This window comes from Pseudopipra pipra, chromosome 2 (assembly GCF_036250125.1).
Source record: "Pseudopipra pipra isolate bDixPip1 chromosome 2, bDixPip1.hap1, whole genome shotgun sequence".
Taxonomy (NCBI): domain Eukaryota; kingdom Metazoa; phylum Chordata; class Aves; order Passeriformes; family Pipridae; genus Pseudopipra; species Pseudopipra pipra.
The window spans coordinates 80,494,598-80,510,495 of NC_087550.1; the positions used below are offsets into that span (position 1 = coordinate 80,494,598).

Here is a 15,898-nt window from a genome sequence, read left to right on the forward strand (position 1 = left end):
TTACACAATCAAAATATAAATAAAGTAGAACAACAGTAAGTAGCAAATAGTTAAAGACTGTTTCTACATCATGTCTTATTTTTTGTAGTTTGGGTCATCCTTGATACAATTAAAGGCAACAAATATACCTAAAAAGAAACAAAACCTTTTTCCTGCTTTAGGCTCCAAATGTAGCTGACTTCTCTACTCTAATTAGGAACTAAAGTTCTGAAGTTAAACATACTACTAATATTCAAAGTATATTAAATCCAAAGATACTGCTTCAAACAACTCCTATTATGTCCTGGATGGATATTTATATCAGAACAGAAATAATCAAAAAACCTAAAAATTACACTGTCTTTACAATGCTGTTCAAGCTAAAAGTACTAAAATCTCTAGTCAGATTGCTCAGATGCATGCAACTTATCCTTTCCACACCTTAACATGATTGAAATTTCTGAAAGTTTAGCCAAAATTTGCAGTGAATGATTTTGGAAAAATGTCATCAGCAATTTACCACCAATGCATTCCCCACAGCTACTTATACCCAACACTTATACTACTTATATCTGAACACTTGTTAGCAAAGAGTAGAAAACAGGCTGATTTTCCTTACATCCCTCCCTGTATTTAAAACAAATGCCAACTGTGAAAACAAAAATAACTATATTGTGTGAAGTTGGTAACAAGCTGACAAAATTATAGTTAAGAACCTCTAAGTATAAACATTTTTTAAGATGAGATTCACTATGTCCCTCATACATTTGTCACTCAGGCTGCTTAAACCACTTTTTTAGCTGCTATTATTTGAACTCTGAAAGTTGAGAGTTTTAGTAAATCAGATCCTGAATTGTTGACTGTTTATCCAATACAAACTTTGAATACAACCTGTTCACTGATATCCAATGACCTAAAAACCTATCCCAATAACTCAACAGAAATGTTTGCTTATGGCACCAGTTCATTTCAACTATTATGTTAGTGACATAAACCACTGATAAACAGGGTGATGATTGATTGGTTGACTGACTATGATAAGTGGCCCTGAGATGGCGATTGCTTTGATCCAGCCATTGTCATCACAACCATGAGATACAAATGACTATTCATACCTGAATGCTACTAATTAGCAGCCATTAGTGTCATAATTTATATAAATCTGAGCCATCCACTCATTTTGATTTATTTGCATGCACAATTTTCCTTTGCTTATTTTACATAGAAATTACAGTAGAATAATTTTTATAAAGAGCAGTACATATAAATTTTACAAAGATTCCCAAAATCGTGTATATTAAATCAAAATATCTGGTTTTAGGGTAGTAACATCACAACATCGCAGTTGTTTAGCTCATATAAGCTACTTAGAAAACAGAATTTAATAAATGAATTTACACCTACAGAAGTGCTAAAGTGCTAAAATCCTAAAATGTTATATTTCTTAGTTGTACCCAAATTGACAATTTGGGGACATCTGACCTTTAGAGCTGGAATTAACTAGAATGCCAGCTATTTCTACTTTGTCAGAAAACTAAAATATAATTGGAAGCAATAATGAAGTGGGGTTTATCAATCTAATGCCTGGAAGAGTTCAGCCATACACTAATCTCTGCACAAAACCATCTTCAGGGGAAAAAACAAAAGGTAAGTAAATATAAAAGCTTCTCAGAATTCAGACTGTTGTTTTAAGCAAGCCAAATCTATAGTAATAAGGAAGTTAAGAGTACAGTCTTCATTTTTTCATTTTTGTGAAAAAGATTTAAGTAATATATGCACCAGACTCTGTTTGGAGTTTGTGATAAAGGTATTCAGATGAAAAAAAATACTTGCTTGGTAGTGAGAACTGATGATGGTGATGATGATGATGATGTATATTGTTCACTATCAAAAACTTTCTAATGGTACCTTAGGAGGAACATATAATTTCTAAATCCTTAAAACATACACAACCTAAGTTCAAAAACACTTGCTAGAAGCAAAAGAGGTTTTCTTTTCTTCAGATTACCTGTATCAGCAATATAGGGATCAATCTCTCATTTTTTTAGCTCCAGAAATAGCTTTCCATTAAAAAAACCTGAAGTATCATGTGTTATTTTACAATTATTTCTACCTCTTGGCACAGTCATGATCCCAGAAAATTGATAAGATAATGAAAAGGAACTACTAGCAGAAGAAATCCATTACTATTTATAGTGTGTCCTTACACAAGAAAAGGGGTAGACAACCATACTTAGGTCTTCATTCTGTAATCATACCTCTACTTTTTTGAGGGCAAGCATGGGTAATCTTCAGGTACAAGCCTAACCAGATCTCTGATGAGACAGGACTTGTAGTGGACACAAGGGAAGGCTTGCTAAATTCTGAAAGGTTGTAGCAAAGACCTTCCTACCATGTAAGTTTCTTTCTAGTTTCAGAAAGAGATTCAGTAGTTGATGGAATCTTATTTTTGTTGGCTTAAATAAAACAGTTTAAAATACTGTTTGGAACAAAATATTACACATTTCATGTGTCTTTGTTCTGATTACAAAGATAGAGCTGTTCTGATTGCACAGCAAGAAAAGTGAAAAGAGAAAATAGAGCAATGAAGTTTAAGAGTTCATTTATTCAATAGTTGATGGTATACAGATTACAGTGGCAAATTTTTTCAACTCATCAGAATTTCATATGAAAAGATACAAACCACTAATTAAGGTAGAGGAATTCAAGTCTGTTATACATAAACTAGATAGATGAAAATGAGAGGAGCATCTTCTTAAGCTGGAATATTCACAATGCATAAGGCAGTAAGTGTGTGAACAACTGAACTCTCAGTAAAAGCTGAAAGATTTTGGAACAGTTAAAACTATATTCCAAGAACTACAGAGTTTAGGTTGCAAGAGAGAGTGGAAAAAATTCTTACTTCACCACATTTATGAACATACCAATTTGTTATAAGATTGTTCCTAAAAACAAAACAAAGAAGAAATAGTTAAGGATTAAAAGAAAACCAAATGTAAATACCTATTTTCTTTATAGTCTAGCAAACAGACTATTCTTTATGAATTAACAATAAACTTTAAACACATTGTTCTAATTACAAAAATTAAGTCTGCTTCTGTATGAAAAATGTTGCAGGTTTGAAAAGATAATATAAGAATCATACTGAAATAGACTTCACTGTTTCATTATAGAACATACTTTTAAAAGAAGAGCACTAACACAAGCATTAGTATGTATTGTTTTTACGTAAGTAGGTATATATAAACCATAAATTTATTACTTATGATTACAGAAGTCCGAAGTAAACAGTTGCCTTTCAAAGACATCCCTCCTTCACACTACAGAAAATACTACAATAAAAGCATAGTAAATTTACTAAAGACACATCTCCCACCCACCACCCTCCCATTGCTCTAGTTTTAAAACTAGAAATACCTATAATGCATTATTGCATGAAGGGACACCCTGGTACAAGTTCCCACCTCTAGGCTTATAGTTCTATAAGAAACTTCACTGCAAAGAAACCTGCTGACCTTTTCTTAAGCCTGACATATCTGCTGTGTGCTGAGTGACTTTGAAATTCAGTAACAAAAATACCTTGAGGCTCGAAAAGTCCTTTTTCATTAGGACATGAAACTTCACTCATGTTTACCTGTACAATGAGCTGTTAAAAAATGCAGACTAATTTAAAAAATCCCCATCCTTACCTCCTTCCCTCCCCTCCCTTTCCTCCCTTCCTTTTCTGTCTTCCTTTTCTTTCTTCCTTTCTGTTTTTTTTTTTTAAAAAGAACACTGGAAATAGCCTAGCAACCAAAACTAGATGCTTCCTGGAGCCAGGCTTCACAGTACTAAAGGAGGAGCAGCAACAGCTACACTTTGTGTCTTGGATACATCTTGGAGTTTGCAAAAAAAAGCAGAAAGGGCAGGCTTTGCAATGGAAATGATAGTTAATTATGAAGGACTTTTTATTTTTACAGATTTTAAAATTGACTTCTACAGAGACAACAGGCTGGGTGCTTGTGTTTCATAAAGCTGAATTATTCTTACATGGAACAAAATGTTTGACTTAATATTTTAAACAAATGCTGAGTTCCATCATCTATTTATGTTAAATACTGCCAATCAGCTGTCCAGTCGTGATTCAGTTTACAGCAGTTTTATAGCACAGTAACTCCAGTGCCTTTCAAAAGTTCTACACCTGGGCAAGGGAATAGAATCAAGACCACAGATGTAATTAAATTGTTTAATTTAGTTACATCCTAGGGATAACGCTTTATATCTTAGAAAAAGGATATTCTTCACATTCCTATTTCAGTCATCTTTCTCTAGGTTCATTTATGAAAATCTTACTGAAAAACCAATATCATATTTATTAGCTTCTATTCACTATTTTACAAAATGGCAACCATAACAACCCGAGACCCTGAAAACCTTGAGGGAACAAGGTTTCTGTATTTTTTTCAACACAGTCCATCTATTTAAATTTTATGTAGAACTTTTACCATTTACTTTTTCCAATCTTATACTGGCTTTCTTTTGAAATACAAAAATTCTCCATCTTCTTTTGTTTTATTTACAAAAGTATAAATTTAAGTAATGTCACCTATTGATGAAATCATCTAGAGTTTATAAAGTAGAATCAGAACTTGAGAGTCCTGGATTCTACTTCTGCCAATCCCTATCTTGATGCAAACATATATTCCTAAATTCTGGCATCAAAAAGAGCTAGTTCCATCCTTGGCACCAGGAAAGCATAAGTTCCCTCATTTTCAGTCCCATAGGAAAATAAATTACAATATCTACCCTTGATCTCAGCAGGTTATTATATTTCTATATTGAAATGAAAAAACAAAACCTCTAATGTACAGAAATGTTATCATCTACAATGGAATGGAAGCAGGTTGCTGATTTTTAATCATAATAAAAGAAATTTAGAGCTTTATTAATTTCCTAAACCTTTTCTACCATGGAATGTAGTATCATATATTCTTTCTATTTTCACACCACTCAGTGTATGGCAAAGCATAAGATCTGAGTTAATAATAATAACTCTTGAAAACAAAAATGCACTTGTATCCAAGGGTTGCAGAAAAAGCTGATGGCACAGTAAGAGTACATGCCACTGGAGTACATCTTCCTGTCTATTGCTAACTCTAGTATTTGCCAAAGGTAGAAAGGAGTTTACATATTACCAAATAAGAGAGACCTCTGTTTACTCATTACAAAAAATGGGGACCCACAGCTGACTATCTTCAAATTTATGCTTAGAGTCTAAATCAAAAACCTTCAACAGAAAATTTTTCTGTAATAAATGTTTTGAGTGTTAGCTCTATATTAAAATTAATTATTTCTGTTTATAAACTACTGACTTGAAAAGCAATCATTCAAAACAAGTTTTAAGCTCTGATTTTCATTTATTTCAAATTAGAGCCTGAAACATCAAAAAAATTACATCTACTAATAAATTATATACTGTTAAAAGACAGAGTTCTGTCTTTAAATACAGTAAAGAAACCTCACCTCACCTGTCACTACATCACCATGAATCAGAAATTATCTGTACTGCAATATCCCTTAATATCTCTATTAATCAGATAACTTAGTTCTACAACACATTTAATAATACAATAATGGATATACCTTACAAAAAAAACAGGCTATATGTGGACAGAACTTGCCTGAACTTTAGAGATTCAGAAGATCACTCAAGATTGAAGAGTACATTTTCTAATGAAGTGCTACATCTCCAATTAATGAGTGAAGATATCAAAAAGCAATGTTTGTGTATAGGAAAAGTGAAATTTGGGTTCCTCCAATTTCACATATCCTTCAGATATACAAACTACCTGAGGTAAAAAAATGTAAAACAATGCTTATCAGAAAGAAAGCACTGACCCAAACAACACAGCACTTTAGACAAAACAAGCAAGAAATTCATGAAAATAGCTGTGAAGTCTTTGAGAAATTTAACACAAATCTTAGCTTGTAACTAACATCAAACTTAGAATATTTAGAAAAGATAAAATACTTACTGCTCTCAGATGTTATCTGATTTCTACTTTTAACAGAATATTTTAAAATATACAACAGTTAAGTATTTCTATTCGCTTTACACTAAAATAGGAGATATTCTGAAATAACATTGGTACAGAACTATCTGTTTATTAAATGTCAACTATTCTATCACCCCTATTTGGGATATTTTTAAATATCAATAGTCCCTAAAATTATGTTACTATTTTTCCCCATTTGCTCTCAAAACCAACTCGCTCATCACTTTTAGACCTACCAAGACCAGTTTAGAATAAGAATTACATTCCAGCTATTACTGCATTTCTTTTAAAAGCTTCCCTTAGCAAATACAGGATTTTTGTGAAATACTGAATGTATGGGAAACAAAGCTTGACACTGAGTCTAGCAAATCATGTTTTCAAAAATATTTTTTAAATATGCTTAGAATATTTTACATTCACAGTTCCAGTTTGTGATGATTATGACATCCTTCAAATAGGTTAACAGCAGTGAGAGAAAAAATTAATAATTTCTTATATAGACTGTTAAGACTGTGTTTATAGTTCCAAAAGGATTCTGGGTTAATCAACTTCATTTGCAGAAAAGAAGCAAAAAACAAGCAATATCAGTTCAACACCCTGAGAAACAGGCAGTCTTGCACCTAGACAAAACAGGAGCAGTGGGCTTTGGAGAACAGTCAAAAAGGATTAATTCTGAGGACAGTCACATAGGAAAGCACAGCTACAGGTTTTGGTTTGCTAAAACTTTGAGCAAGCCAGATCATCCAACGCGGGAGCTAACTAGTGGGAATTTGATGTGGTTTCTTAAGCTTTGGGAAATAAGTCATGTACACTCATGTGCACAGATCTCCATTTCAGTTATACTTCATTCCATAAGTAGGAAAACTAGAAACTACTTAGGGCACTATGTATATTGGGAATTATCTTATATCTGAGATTATGGGCCACTCCCACATCTGCTGAAAAACATTAGCTGATCTACTGAGCAATTTTCCAAAAATGCTTTCTTTGGAGAATTAAATTACTTTTGTACATGCAGTAAGATCTAATCAATGCATTTTCTGAACATGTTCCCTAGATCTCTCTTTCTTATAAATATTAATGTACAAAATCAGAGGCCAAGTCATTCCAGAATTCAGACACTCCGTATATAAATTTAGAAGGCTTAATGTGGTATTAGCACACAGAAACAGTAAACATCAGACATTAATACATTTAAATGTTGAGTATTTTCCAGCAGAATATTCTCAAGGGACCTAATTAACCAAATGAAGATTTTTCAGATTAGCAAAGCAGCTAGATATGTAGAAGAAAATACAGGCTAAGAAGTTTGAATTTGCTCTAGAGACAAGCATACCTTTTAATCTCTTATCTCTATAGGTGCCTGAGGTGAAGAAGTGGCATTTCCCCAGGTTAGCTAAGGTTATTTCACATGAAGACAAAATCTTGACTGTCAATTCTTCTATTTGTGATTATATTAATGTAAATTAAACCATTATAACTAAACAACCTTTAATCCAGGGGAGGATGATTCATAGTTGATTGGTGCCTGGCATCAGATCAGGCAAGATCTTGGCTTCATGGCTATCCAGAAATTAATGACAGTGATTTCTTCATCAGATGAAGGTAGAATAAAATAAAAATGAGATAAATTTAAAATATCATAACACTAAACGATATGAATCAAAGCTGTCCAGTAAATGAAAATGGTTTCTTCCACTCAGTAGATTATCAGGCAAGTCTCTCACAGAAAGCACTTTGCTAGTTTAATTCAATAATCAACATTTTAGTAATGCTGTTTAAAACTACCATGGCATCTATCGTTAGAGAAAATATATAAGTAAACACAAATATTACTCTTTGCCCTTAGTGGGCTCCTGGATGTATCTTTAATGCTACTCTTCCAAAATGTTAGTTTCCCAAAGAACACTTCTGTTGATATTTTAGTATGCCCCTAAACAAAGGACCATGAACAGAAAATTTGTCACAGTGACAGAAATAAATTTCTACAGGGCATACACATGATTGTAGCATTTTATGTATTCATAATAACTTCATTTGTTTTCAAATAAATCCCACTGAACCAGAACAGTACTAACAGGCATTTTTAAAGAAGAGTTTAAAAATAAAGAATGCTTTTCAAAGTTTGCTAACATGTTGGCATGTGTGCATATATTGTGCATATCTATTTACCTAACTCACATACATATATGTGTACAAGAGTAAATGTGCATTTTTGATTGAAAAAGCAGCATCACTGGTTTTCACTGTCTGCTTCAAAGATGGGGAAACAGTTACTTTTCATTTGTAAGCACAAAGCAAAACACTTCTTTATTTCATGGAAAACAGAGTCTCGCTTTTACTGCTATACATAAACATTTTACATATACTTCTACACTTCCATTGAATTGTATGAGAATGCTACAGATGGTTTGTAACATCTCGATTAGCTCATTTTTCACAGTGCTCTTGTGACACTCTATATCATTTACAGAAGGTTTATTCGTCAAGATCCCATAGCACCTTTCTGACAACAGATGTTTTGAAATTCATCCTATTTTGCTTGGCAAAGATTTATTTTAATGGGTTTGACAGTATGATTTCAGTGAAGACTTCACATGCCATTTAGCTCAGTTTAGGAGAACTGAAAAGGCACTCTGATAAATGTTCATTCATCTGATAAATGTTCATTTATCAGATGAATGTTATTAAATGTTATCTAAAAGATGCTCTGTTAAATGTTTATAAAAAAGACACTCTCATAAACAGTAGTTTCGTAACTCTTATAATGTATTTTAAAGCAATCAGCCCTATAAAATGTGACTTATTTGGGTTTTTTTCCCGAATGATTTTTCATTGTAAGTTATTATGCAAAAAATGTTTAAGTAATGACTTCAGCTTGATTATTTCTTCAGTTTCCTTCTTAAACAGCATGCAACTTTGAATCCACAGGTACTCCATGTATCACTTTGTGCATCAAGAACATACACAGTAAGAAGTATGACAGTATTTTTTTCATCAGGAATTCCTATGGATGAGCAGTAATTGAGCCTTTAACTTAAATCAATGGATAAATATCATCATGTCTCAACATGAAGAGTTCTTAGAGAAAATAAACTCGGGGGTCTGATGCTGCAGACTTTACTGATGAATAGCCCTTTTTCTGATTATTCTTACTGAAATCTTCTGTATCCGTGGTACAGGTTAACAGCAGTTATATTCTAATCCAGTTCTCTTGTTCAAGAATGTCACAATGTACCTTATGAAAAGTGACTAAATGAAAAAGAATGAATTCAAAAGTCTCTATAAAGTCCCTTCTTACCTAGGAAAATGTTTGGCATCTCAGTGCTGTGAAACAGTCATCTCCTCAAATGGTAATATAGTCAAATACAGAGTTTTCCCCCAAATAAGACTGCACAGATGATCAAGCACAATTGTTCAATTAGCAAATCCTCATAAATTCATTTTCATGAATAAGTATCACTTATAAAATCCACCATCATAAAGAAAATACTCCAGTCTGCTTCAGCACACACAGAGACTGCTTAAGAAAAGCCACTATAGATTTTGCCATTGACATGTTCCTCCTCATCTTTCCTGCATCATTGTACTACCTAAAAATGGCAAGACTTAACTTGCATTTAATGCAAGTTACAATAAATAATTTCACTGTAACAAAGCTACATGAAAATAAAATTGCATGGATTTTGTTGATTTATGCTTTTTCATGTATGAGGCATGGAAAAGAGGCAGGAAGCATCAATCAGGACAGTTCCCTGATTATGCTTCTTAAAATTATCTTCTGACCCAACCTAAAGAGGAGTTGTAGTATACATACTGAACCACAACACATGGTGGCATTCTCTAATGTAACAGAGGGTGGTTTGTGCTTTATCATGGATAGATAGTATTAGCCACATTTCAGGTAATACTTAACATTTTCACTCTTATATATATAATAATATATATATAATCCTTTTGTTCTAAAACTACTTGTTTCCTGAGGACAAGTACAAAGTAAGTCATCATAATTTCTGAATGCTGTTGAATACCACAGACCTGTAAAAAATGGATAAGTCATTCCAATATCATTTGACTCCTTTTATTTCTGGTGTTCTAACACAACGTAGTGGATAGAATGCAATCATCACGGAACCAGTTTCAGTTTTCTCCGTTGACTACTGATCATCTACCCTGAAGAACTGCCTGCAGAACCTGTTGGTCTGCATGGCGAGGCCCTGGTTGGGGATGGGCAACAGGCAGGTGGACCTGCTACCTGGGCACCCATTGCGATGCTGAGAAGCTCTCCCACACCTCTCAGTGTGCTGACTGGGAAGTTACCGGACAGCTCGGAGCGAGACCCCTGCACTAGGGCCAGGCTGCACCCACCAAAGCCAAGCGGGTGTCTCAAGGAAGGGCTGGTGAACGACGGCCCTCAAACACCGGACACCCAAAGAGCTTTACACGCTGTGCGCTCTTTGTCCTTCACAGAGAAACACGGGAGAGACGAGGACACGCGGAGGGGCGGGCAGGGCTCTCGCCGCGCCGGCCGCCTCTCCCGAGGGGATCCCTGCCCGTAGCACACCTGTCGTGACCAACACCGGCGCTCCAGGGCCGGCTGGGCTCGCCAGCCGCGGCTCCTCGGGGAGCCGGGAGCCGCCGGCTGGCAGGACCGGGGGCGGCGCCCGACCCGGGAAGTTTTTCGCCACAGGTTGCCCCCTCCCGTCCCCCCACCCCGGGAGCCCGCGGGCGGGCCCGGCCACGAGGACGCACCTTGGCGCCGCAACCGCCGCTTCTTGAGCCCGAAGATGCGGACCTTGGAGAAGATGTCCACCAGGTTGCCGTTGCAGAGCCCGCGGTTCTTGCTGGGGCTGTTCCGCCTCCTGCTGGCCGAGGGCCGGTCCCAGTGCTGCTCCCTCGCCTGCCGCTTCTGGCGGATCAAGCCGCTGGCGATGGCCGCTGCCATGGCTGCTAGCCGGATCGCCCACGCCGGGCAGAGAGGCGGGAGGCGGCGGGGCGCTCAGCCCCGGCGGGGACCCATCCCCGGGGGACGCGGGCGAGCGGGAGCCTCCTCCGGCCCGAGGCGCGGCTGCGGAGGGGCACCTCCACCCTGCGGCCGGCGGGAGCTGCTGCCGCCGAGGGTCACCGCATGGGTGCCCCACCGTCACCCCCGCCGTGTCCTGGCACAGGGGCACCTACTACCTGCTCGGGCGGGCGTCTGCGGGCGGGCGGGCTGGCGGCGCAGAGAGGAGCGAGCGGGACTCGGGGCAGAGCCGCGCCCGGTCGGGTCGGATCGGGTCGGGTCGGATCGTGTCCGACCGGCAGCGCTGCCCCTCAACCCCGCGCCACCGCCTCCCGCTCGCCCGCCGCTGCCATCGCCGCGGCCGGGGCGGCTACCGCCGCTTCTTCCCGGCTCCCGCCTGATGATTGCCAAGTGCTTCAGAAATCAGCATCTGGAGAGAGCAATCTTCTTCTCCGGGGAGAGCTGTAATCACGGCTCCTCGGTCCCACCCCGCTCCAGCCTCCCCTACACACGCACACGCACATAACACACACACACACACACACACACACACACACACACACACACACACACACACACACAGGCACGCACCGCTGGAGCTTTTTTTGTCCTCCCCAAGGCGAGGGGCGGCGAAGGTGCGAGGGGTGGAGAAGGAATGAGGGAAAGACAGAAGAAGGGGGAGAGAGTCGGACGGACGGGGTGTTGCTGATGCGGTTTTCTGGTGGGAACCGGGGGGGGTTCCCGGTACATCCGCCTCCAGCTGCCTCTGCCCCCCGTCCGGTTGCCTTTGTAAGGGGCTCCCTCCCCGGGGGCCGGAGGCCCTCCGCGTTCTCCTCCGCCCGCCCGAGGCACCCTCGCACGCACCCTCTCGCCGGCTCCCCGGCACCGGCTCCCTGCCGGCCGCCCCTGCCGCCCCCAGCGGTGACACCGGCACCTGTCACCGTCCCCAGGCCGGAGAAGCCATGGGAGCAGGGCCGGCGGGTGAGTTGGCACCGCGTTCCGCCAAGGGCAGGCACCCCGCCCCGCGACTGCCCCTCTGCCGGACAGCCCGCCCGAAGCGGGGCAGGAGCGCCCCACAATCCGGGAACGGACGGGGCTGGGGGTGTAGTCTGGCGGGAGAGGAGTTTCTGCCTCAAGGGAAGGTTTTAGAGCCACGAGGAAGAAGCACATCTACGAGCTGGAGGGCAGAATACCGAATACCGAAGGGATAACATAGGGCACCCACAAACAGCCGCGGCTGGTAGACTTACTGATGACAAGCACCGTGTAAAATTATAGGCCGTTTTGGAGCACTTGAGGAAGCACCAACCAAGTTCACTAGACACAGAAGCCTAAGGAGTATCTGCCCCGAGGAGATCACAAGACACTGCAAATAGTAACTACCATGTAAAATATGACATCTCACTTGTTTCCTTTCATCTTTTTCACTTTGCTCTTCTCTCTTTTCAAATAAGGGCTTAAAGTTTTTCGGATTTACTTTCTGCAAGCCTAATTGTTAAACTTCCTGAAGTTGTAACTAGCCAGAGGAAAGTAGAAAAAGGAAGTAAGCAGCTACACAGAAAAAAAAATGCAGTTATCCTATAAAGAAGGACAGATGCTTGCACAGGGAATTATTGTGTAATAAATATCTATTTTTATACTGTTTACAAAACACTCTAATTTCTTATTAGAGGGGTTTGTGGTGGTTTTTTTGTTGTTGGTTTGTTTTGTTTAACAGGCTTGGAGGTGCAAATATCAATCCAGAACAATTAATTTATTTGCAATACAGTACCTAGTATATAAGAGTATGTTCTTGTTTCAGCAAAGGCTTCAGCATCTCTGATATTGACCATTTTTTCCCTAAATCCTTTAATCTACAAAGTGCTATTTTTATACAGAGGGCAAAAGTGTATGGTGGGAACTCCAGTATACAGGGATTTTGTATTAATACTAGACCAGCTAGGAACAGAACATGCACAATCGGATCACGATAATACATTTTAATTCTATTTAAAAGTGTCTCTAAAGAGATTCAGCTAAGTCTCATTGGATTTTCTATCTGGCAATTTTTACAGAGCAGCAATTTCCTTACAACGGTTACAATTGCCTTAACTAATGCAATTAGACAGAGAGGTGGTTATATTTTTAAATATAAAATTCACTGTAGTATTTTTGTATGCTGCTTTCCTTTTCCTTCCTTCTCAGAAGTGGACAAGACACGGTGCTGCCTTCCTTAAGAACTCTCAAGAGGGAAGCGGTCCTCCAAGTGACTCCCCAGTGGGCCTTCCCCAGCCCCGGCCCTGGTCCCGTCCCCGGCCCGATTCCCTCCCCGGTCTGTTTCTGCCTTCAGCACCACGGACAGCGTAGCAGAGAGGAGCACCGAGTGGCACAGAACATCCCGTGCCACCGCCGCTGAGCTGACAACACGCAGCCTAAGTCAGCTCGACTTGGCTGCTGGCTCCGAACAAAAGAATGAATGAGAGGGAGCAGAGTGAAATAAAGGCCAATCACCCACTATCTTTCATTTTCACAGGATTTTAGAATATGTACATACAGACCTAACATTAGCATGAGAATCTCTCTCCAAAAAGATGTAGGTTCCACTTTCCCTTTTGCTGGAGGGACCTCTTTATATTGTCCAACGATGCTATGCTATATACTATCTACTACCATTGTTCCTTTTCTGTAGTTTCCTTCAAATATTGGGCCTTTGCCAAAACACACTGCCATTTCTCAACGACATGATGCTTGAGGTGATGGCAAAGAAAAGAAACAAAGAAGGTGAAAACGGGTGGTATGCCTATAGACAAAGAGAAAACGTGTTTCTTACTCCAGAGATCAAAAACAATAGCTTCCTACTCACATCTCAGAAATGCAGAGCAGTTGTTTACAGCTTGAGGTTTTGCAAAGAAAACTCAAGAGAGCCATCTGGTGTCTTAACCTGTGATAAAATGTGTGCAGTTCTAGTCAAAGTGAAGGTTTTGCTAACAGATGGATTGTAGAAGTATGAACATATTGGCTGCCTTAAAGACTAATAACTGTAGAAGATTATGTATTTAGGACAAATATCTTACTTATGACATTTTTTACATTAAAACAGGATCTTATTTCTGATTAACAATACTCTGGATGTGAAAACAAGTAAATAAAAGCCAAAGAGGGTGAGCAGAGATTTTCAATACTTTCTGTTCTCCCATCTGTTCATTTCTAACTTGTAATTTATTATAGATTTCAGGAGTTTTCTGACACAAAAACGTTTTAGAATCTATAAAATTGCTCGCTTGAATGAATTTTAGAGTAAAAAATTCAACATATATAAATTGTGTATAAAATACTTGCAGTATTATATACTAGGGTATATAATACCTACATAATAAGAAACATTATTATTCCTTAAATTTATTCTTTGCTGTATTACTGGGAAAAAACCATATACCATTTCAACTAATTTAACATATAAATTACAACGTGGTATTTTCAGGCATTAATATTCAATATTAAAATTTACAACATTAATATTTGTGTATATGCACGTACTAGTGATACATAACACGCTTTTATAGGGATTTCCTTATAGGAAAAATGGAACTTAATCTTTATAGTCTATTGTAACCTAGACACATTGGCTTCAAAATTTACAGAACTTAAAATGTCATCCTTATGCATCATGGGCTGTTCTATTTCTTCTTTCTTCCCCCCCCCCCCCCCCCCCCGTATGTTTTGCATTAAGTTAGATAAAGTTAAAAGCTGCAGAGTAACTTCTGGTCAATGCAGACATGAAAGCTCTAGAGTTCTTTCTTTTATAAACCATTTCAATATAAACAAAAATATCTTTCTACAGGTATTTCCTACCTATGCACACTCCGTCCAAATTTTCTCCTCCCAGATATCCTGAAACCATTCTTCTTATCAAATCCAAACCAAAATAAAAAAAATAAACCCCAAAGTTCTTACACACATATATTTTATAGGAGTGTAAAATGTCAGATTATTACATTGCTACTAAACGTGTAAGTTTCATGAGCTCTAGTGAAGTTTTTATAGCAATTCCTTGCCAACAGTAGGCCCACACAGCTCATTTTTCCAGTTAAATACATTAGAATATGATGAGGTAGAGTCAACTTATCCTGTATTCTAGAAATGATTAGTAAAGTATTGTGAATCTAGATGTTCTTCTAGACCCTAAAGAGTTGAAGATTGTTTCATGTCTCTGAAAATGTTGTTTGCTTTTTTTTTCTTTGGAAGATGTTGTGTGCTATAGTTGCAAAAAAGATTAGTACCTTATTCCTTATATTTCCATTCAAACTTGAAAGGATGTCCTGGGGGTAAAGGTGCCAATTTAGGCACACAATTGCAAGGTATGCATAAAGGTACATCTAGACCACTGGGAAAATTTAATATCATTCCAAGAAGTGGCCTCTCAGGAGTGGAAAAAACACTTGTTTCTAAGTTGTGATGGATTCATTTAATCAACCTTGTGGTGCTTTTGAAAAGACAGTAGACTGATTACCAGGGTGCTGTTTCTAACTAAAATTGGGATTCTGAACATTAGTTGGTTCTGATAAAAAAAATTTCTTGAAGGTTGCTGGTAGTTTTGTTGGACCATAATCAAAGTACCTAATTTCAATGTACATACTAAAACACCTGCACTCCCACACTATGATATCATAAGAAAATGTGATACAGGCCTACAAGTAGGATTATTCATATAATTGCAAACTGATATTTTCCCAAGGCACACAATATGTACTTACGCAGGAGGATGGGTATTGGTAAGCAATAGTAACTTTCAGTTCTTGTTTTCGTTTTCTTGGGGGACAAAGATGGAACAAGAGAAATAACAATGACTTGAAGAAGATGAAACATATAATCTACTCTGTAGGTTGGTAAATGTTTAATTGAA

The 15,898-nt window shown here is 38.4% G+C and overlaps 1 protein-coding gene across 5 annotated transcripts in view; it reads right to left on the minus strand.

The window, feature by feature from the left end:
- FGF14 (fibroblast growth factor 14) overlaps positions 1-15,898 on the minus strand; it is a 401,680-nt gene that overhangs the window by 115,156 nt on the left and 270,626 nt on the right. The window contains exon 1 of one of the 5 annotated variants that reach the window (XM_064646105.1): positions 10,767-11,783. The exons of 3 other annotated variants lie outside the window; for them this stretch is intronic. In XM_064646105.1, the coding sequence (XP_064502175.1) occupies positions 10,767-10,959 (193 nt within the window). In that variant the 5' untranslated portion in view covers positions 10,960-11,783. Of the gene's footprint in view, positions 1-10,766; positions 11,784-15,898 lie in introns of those variants that run through there. One more of the 5 variants, XM_064646101.1, reaches the window with a different exon arrangement.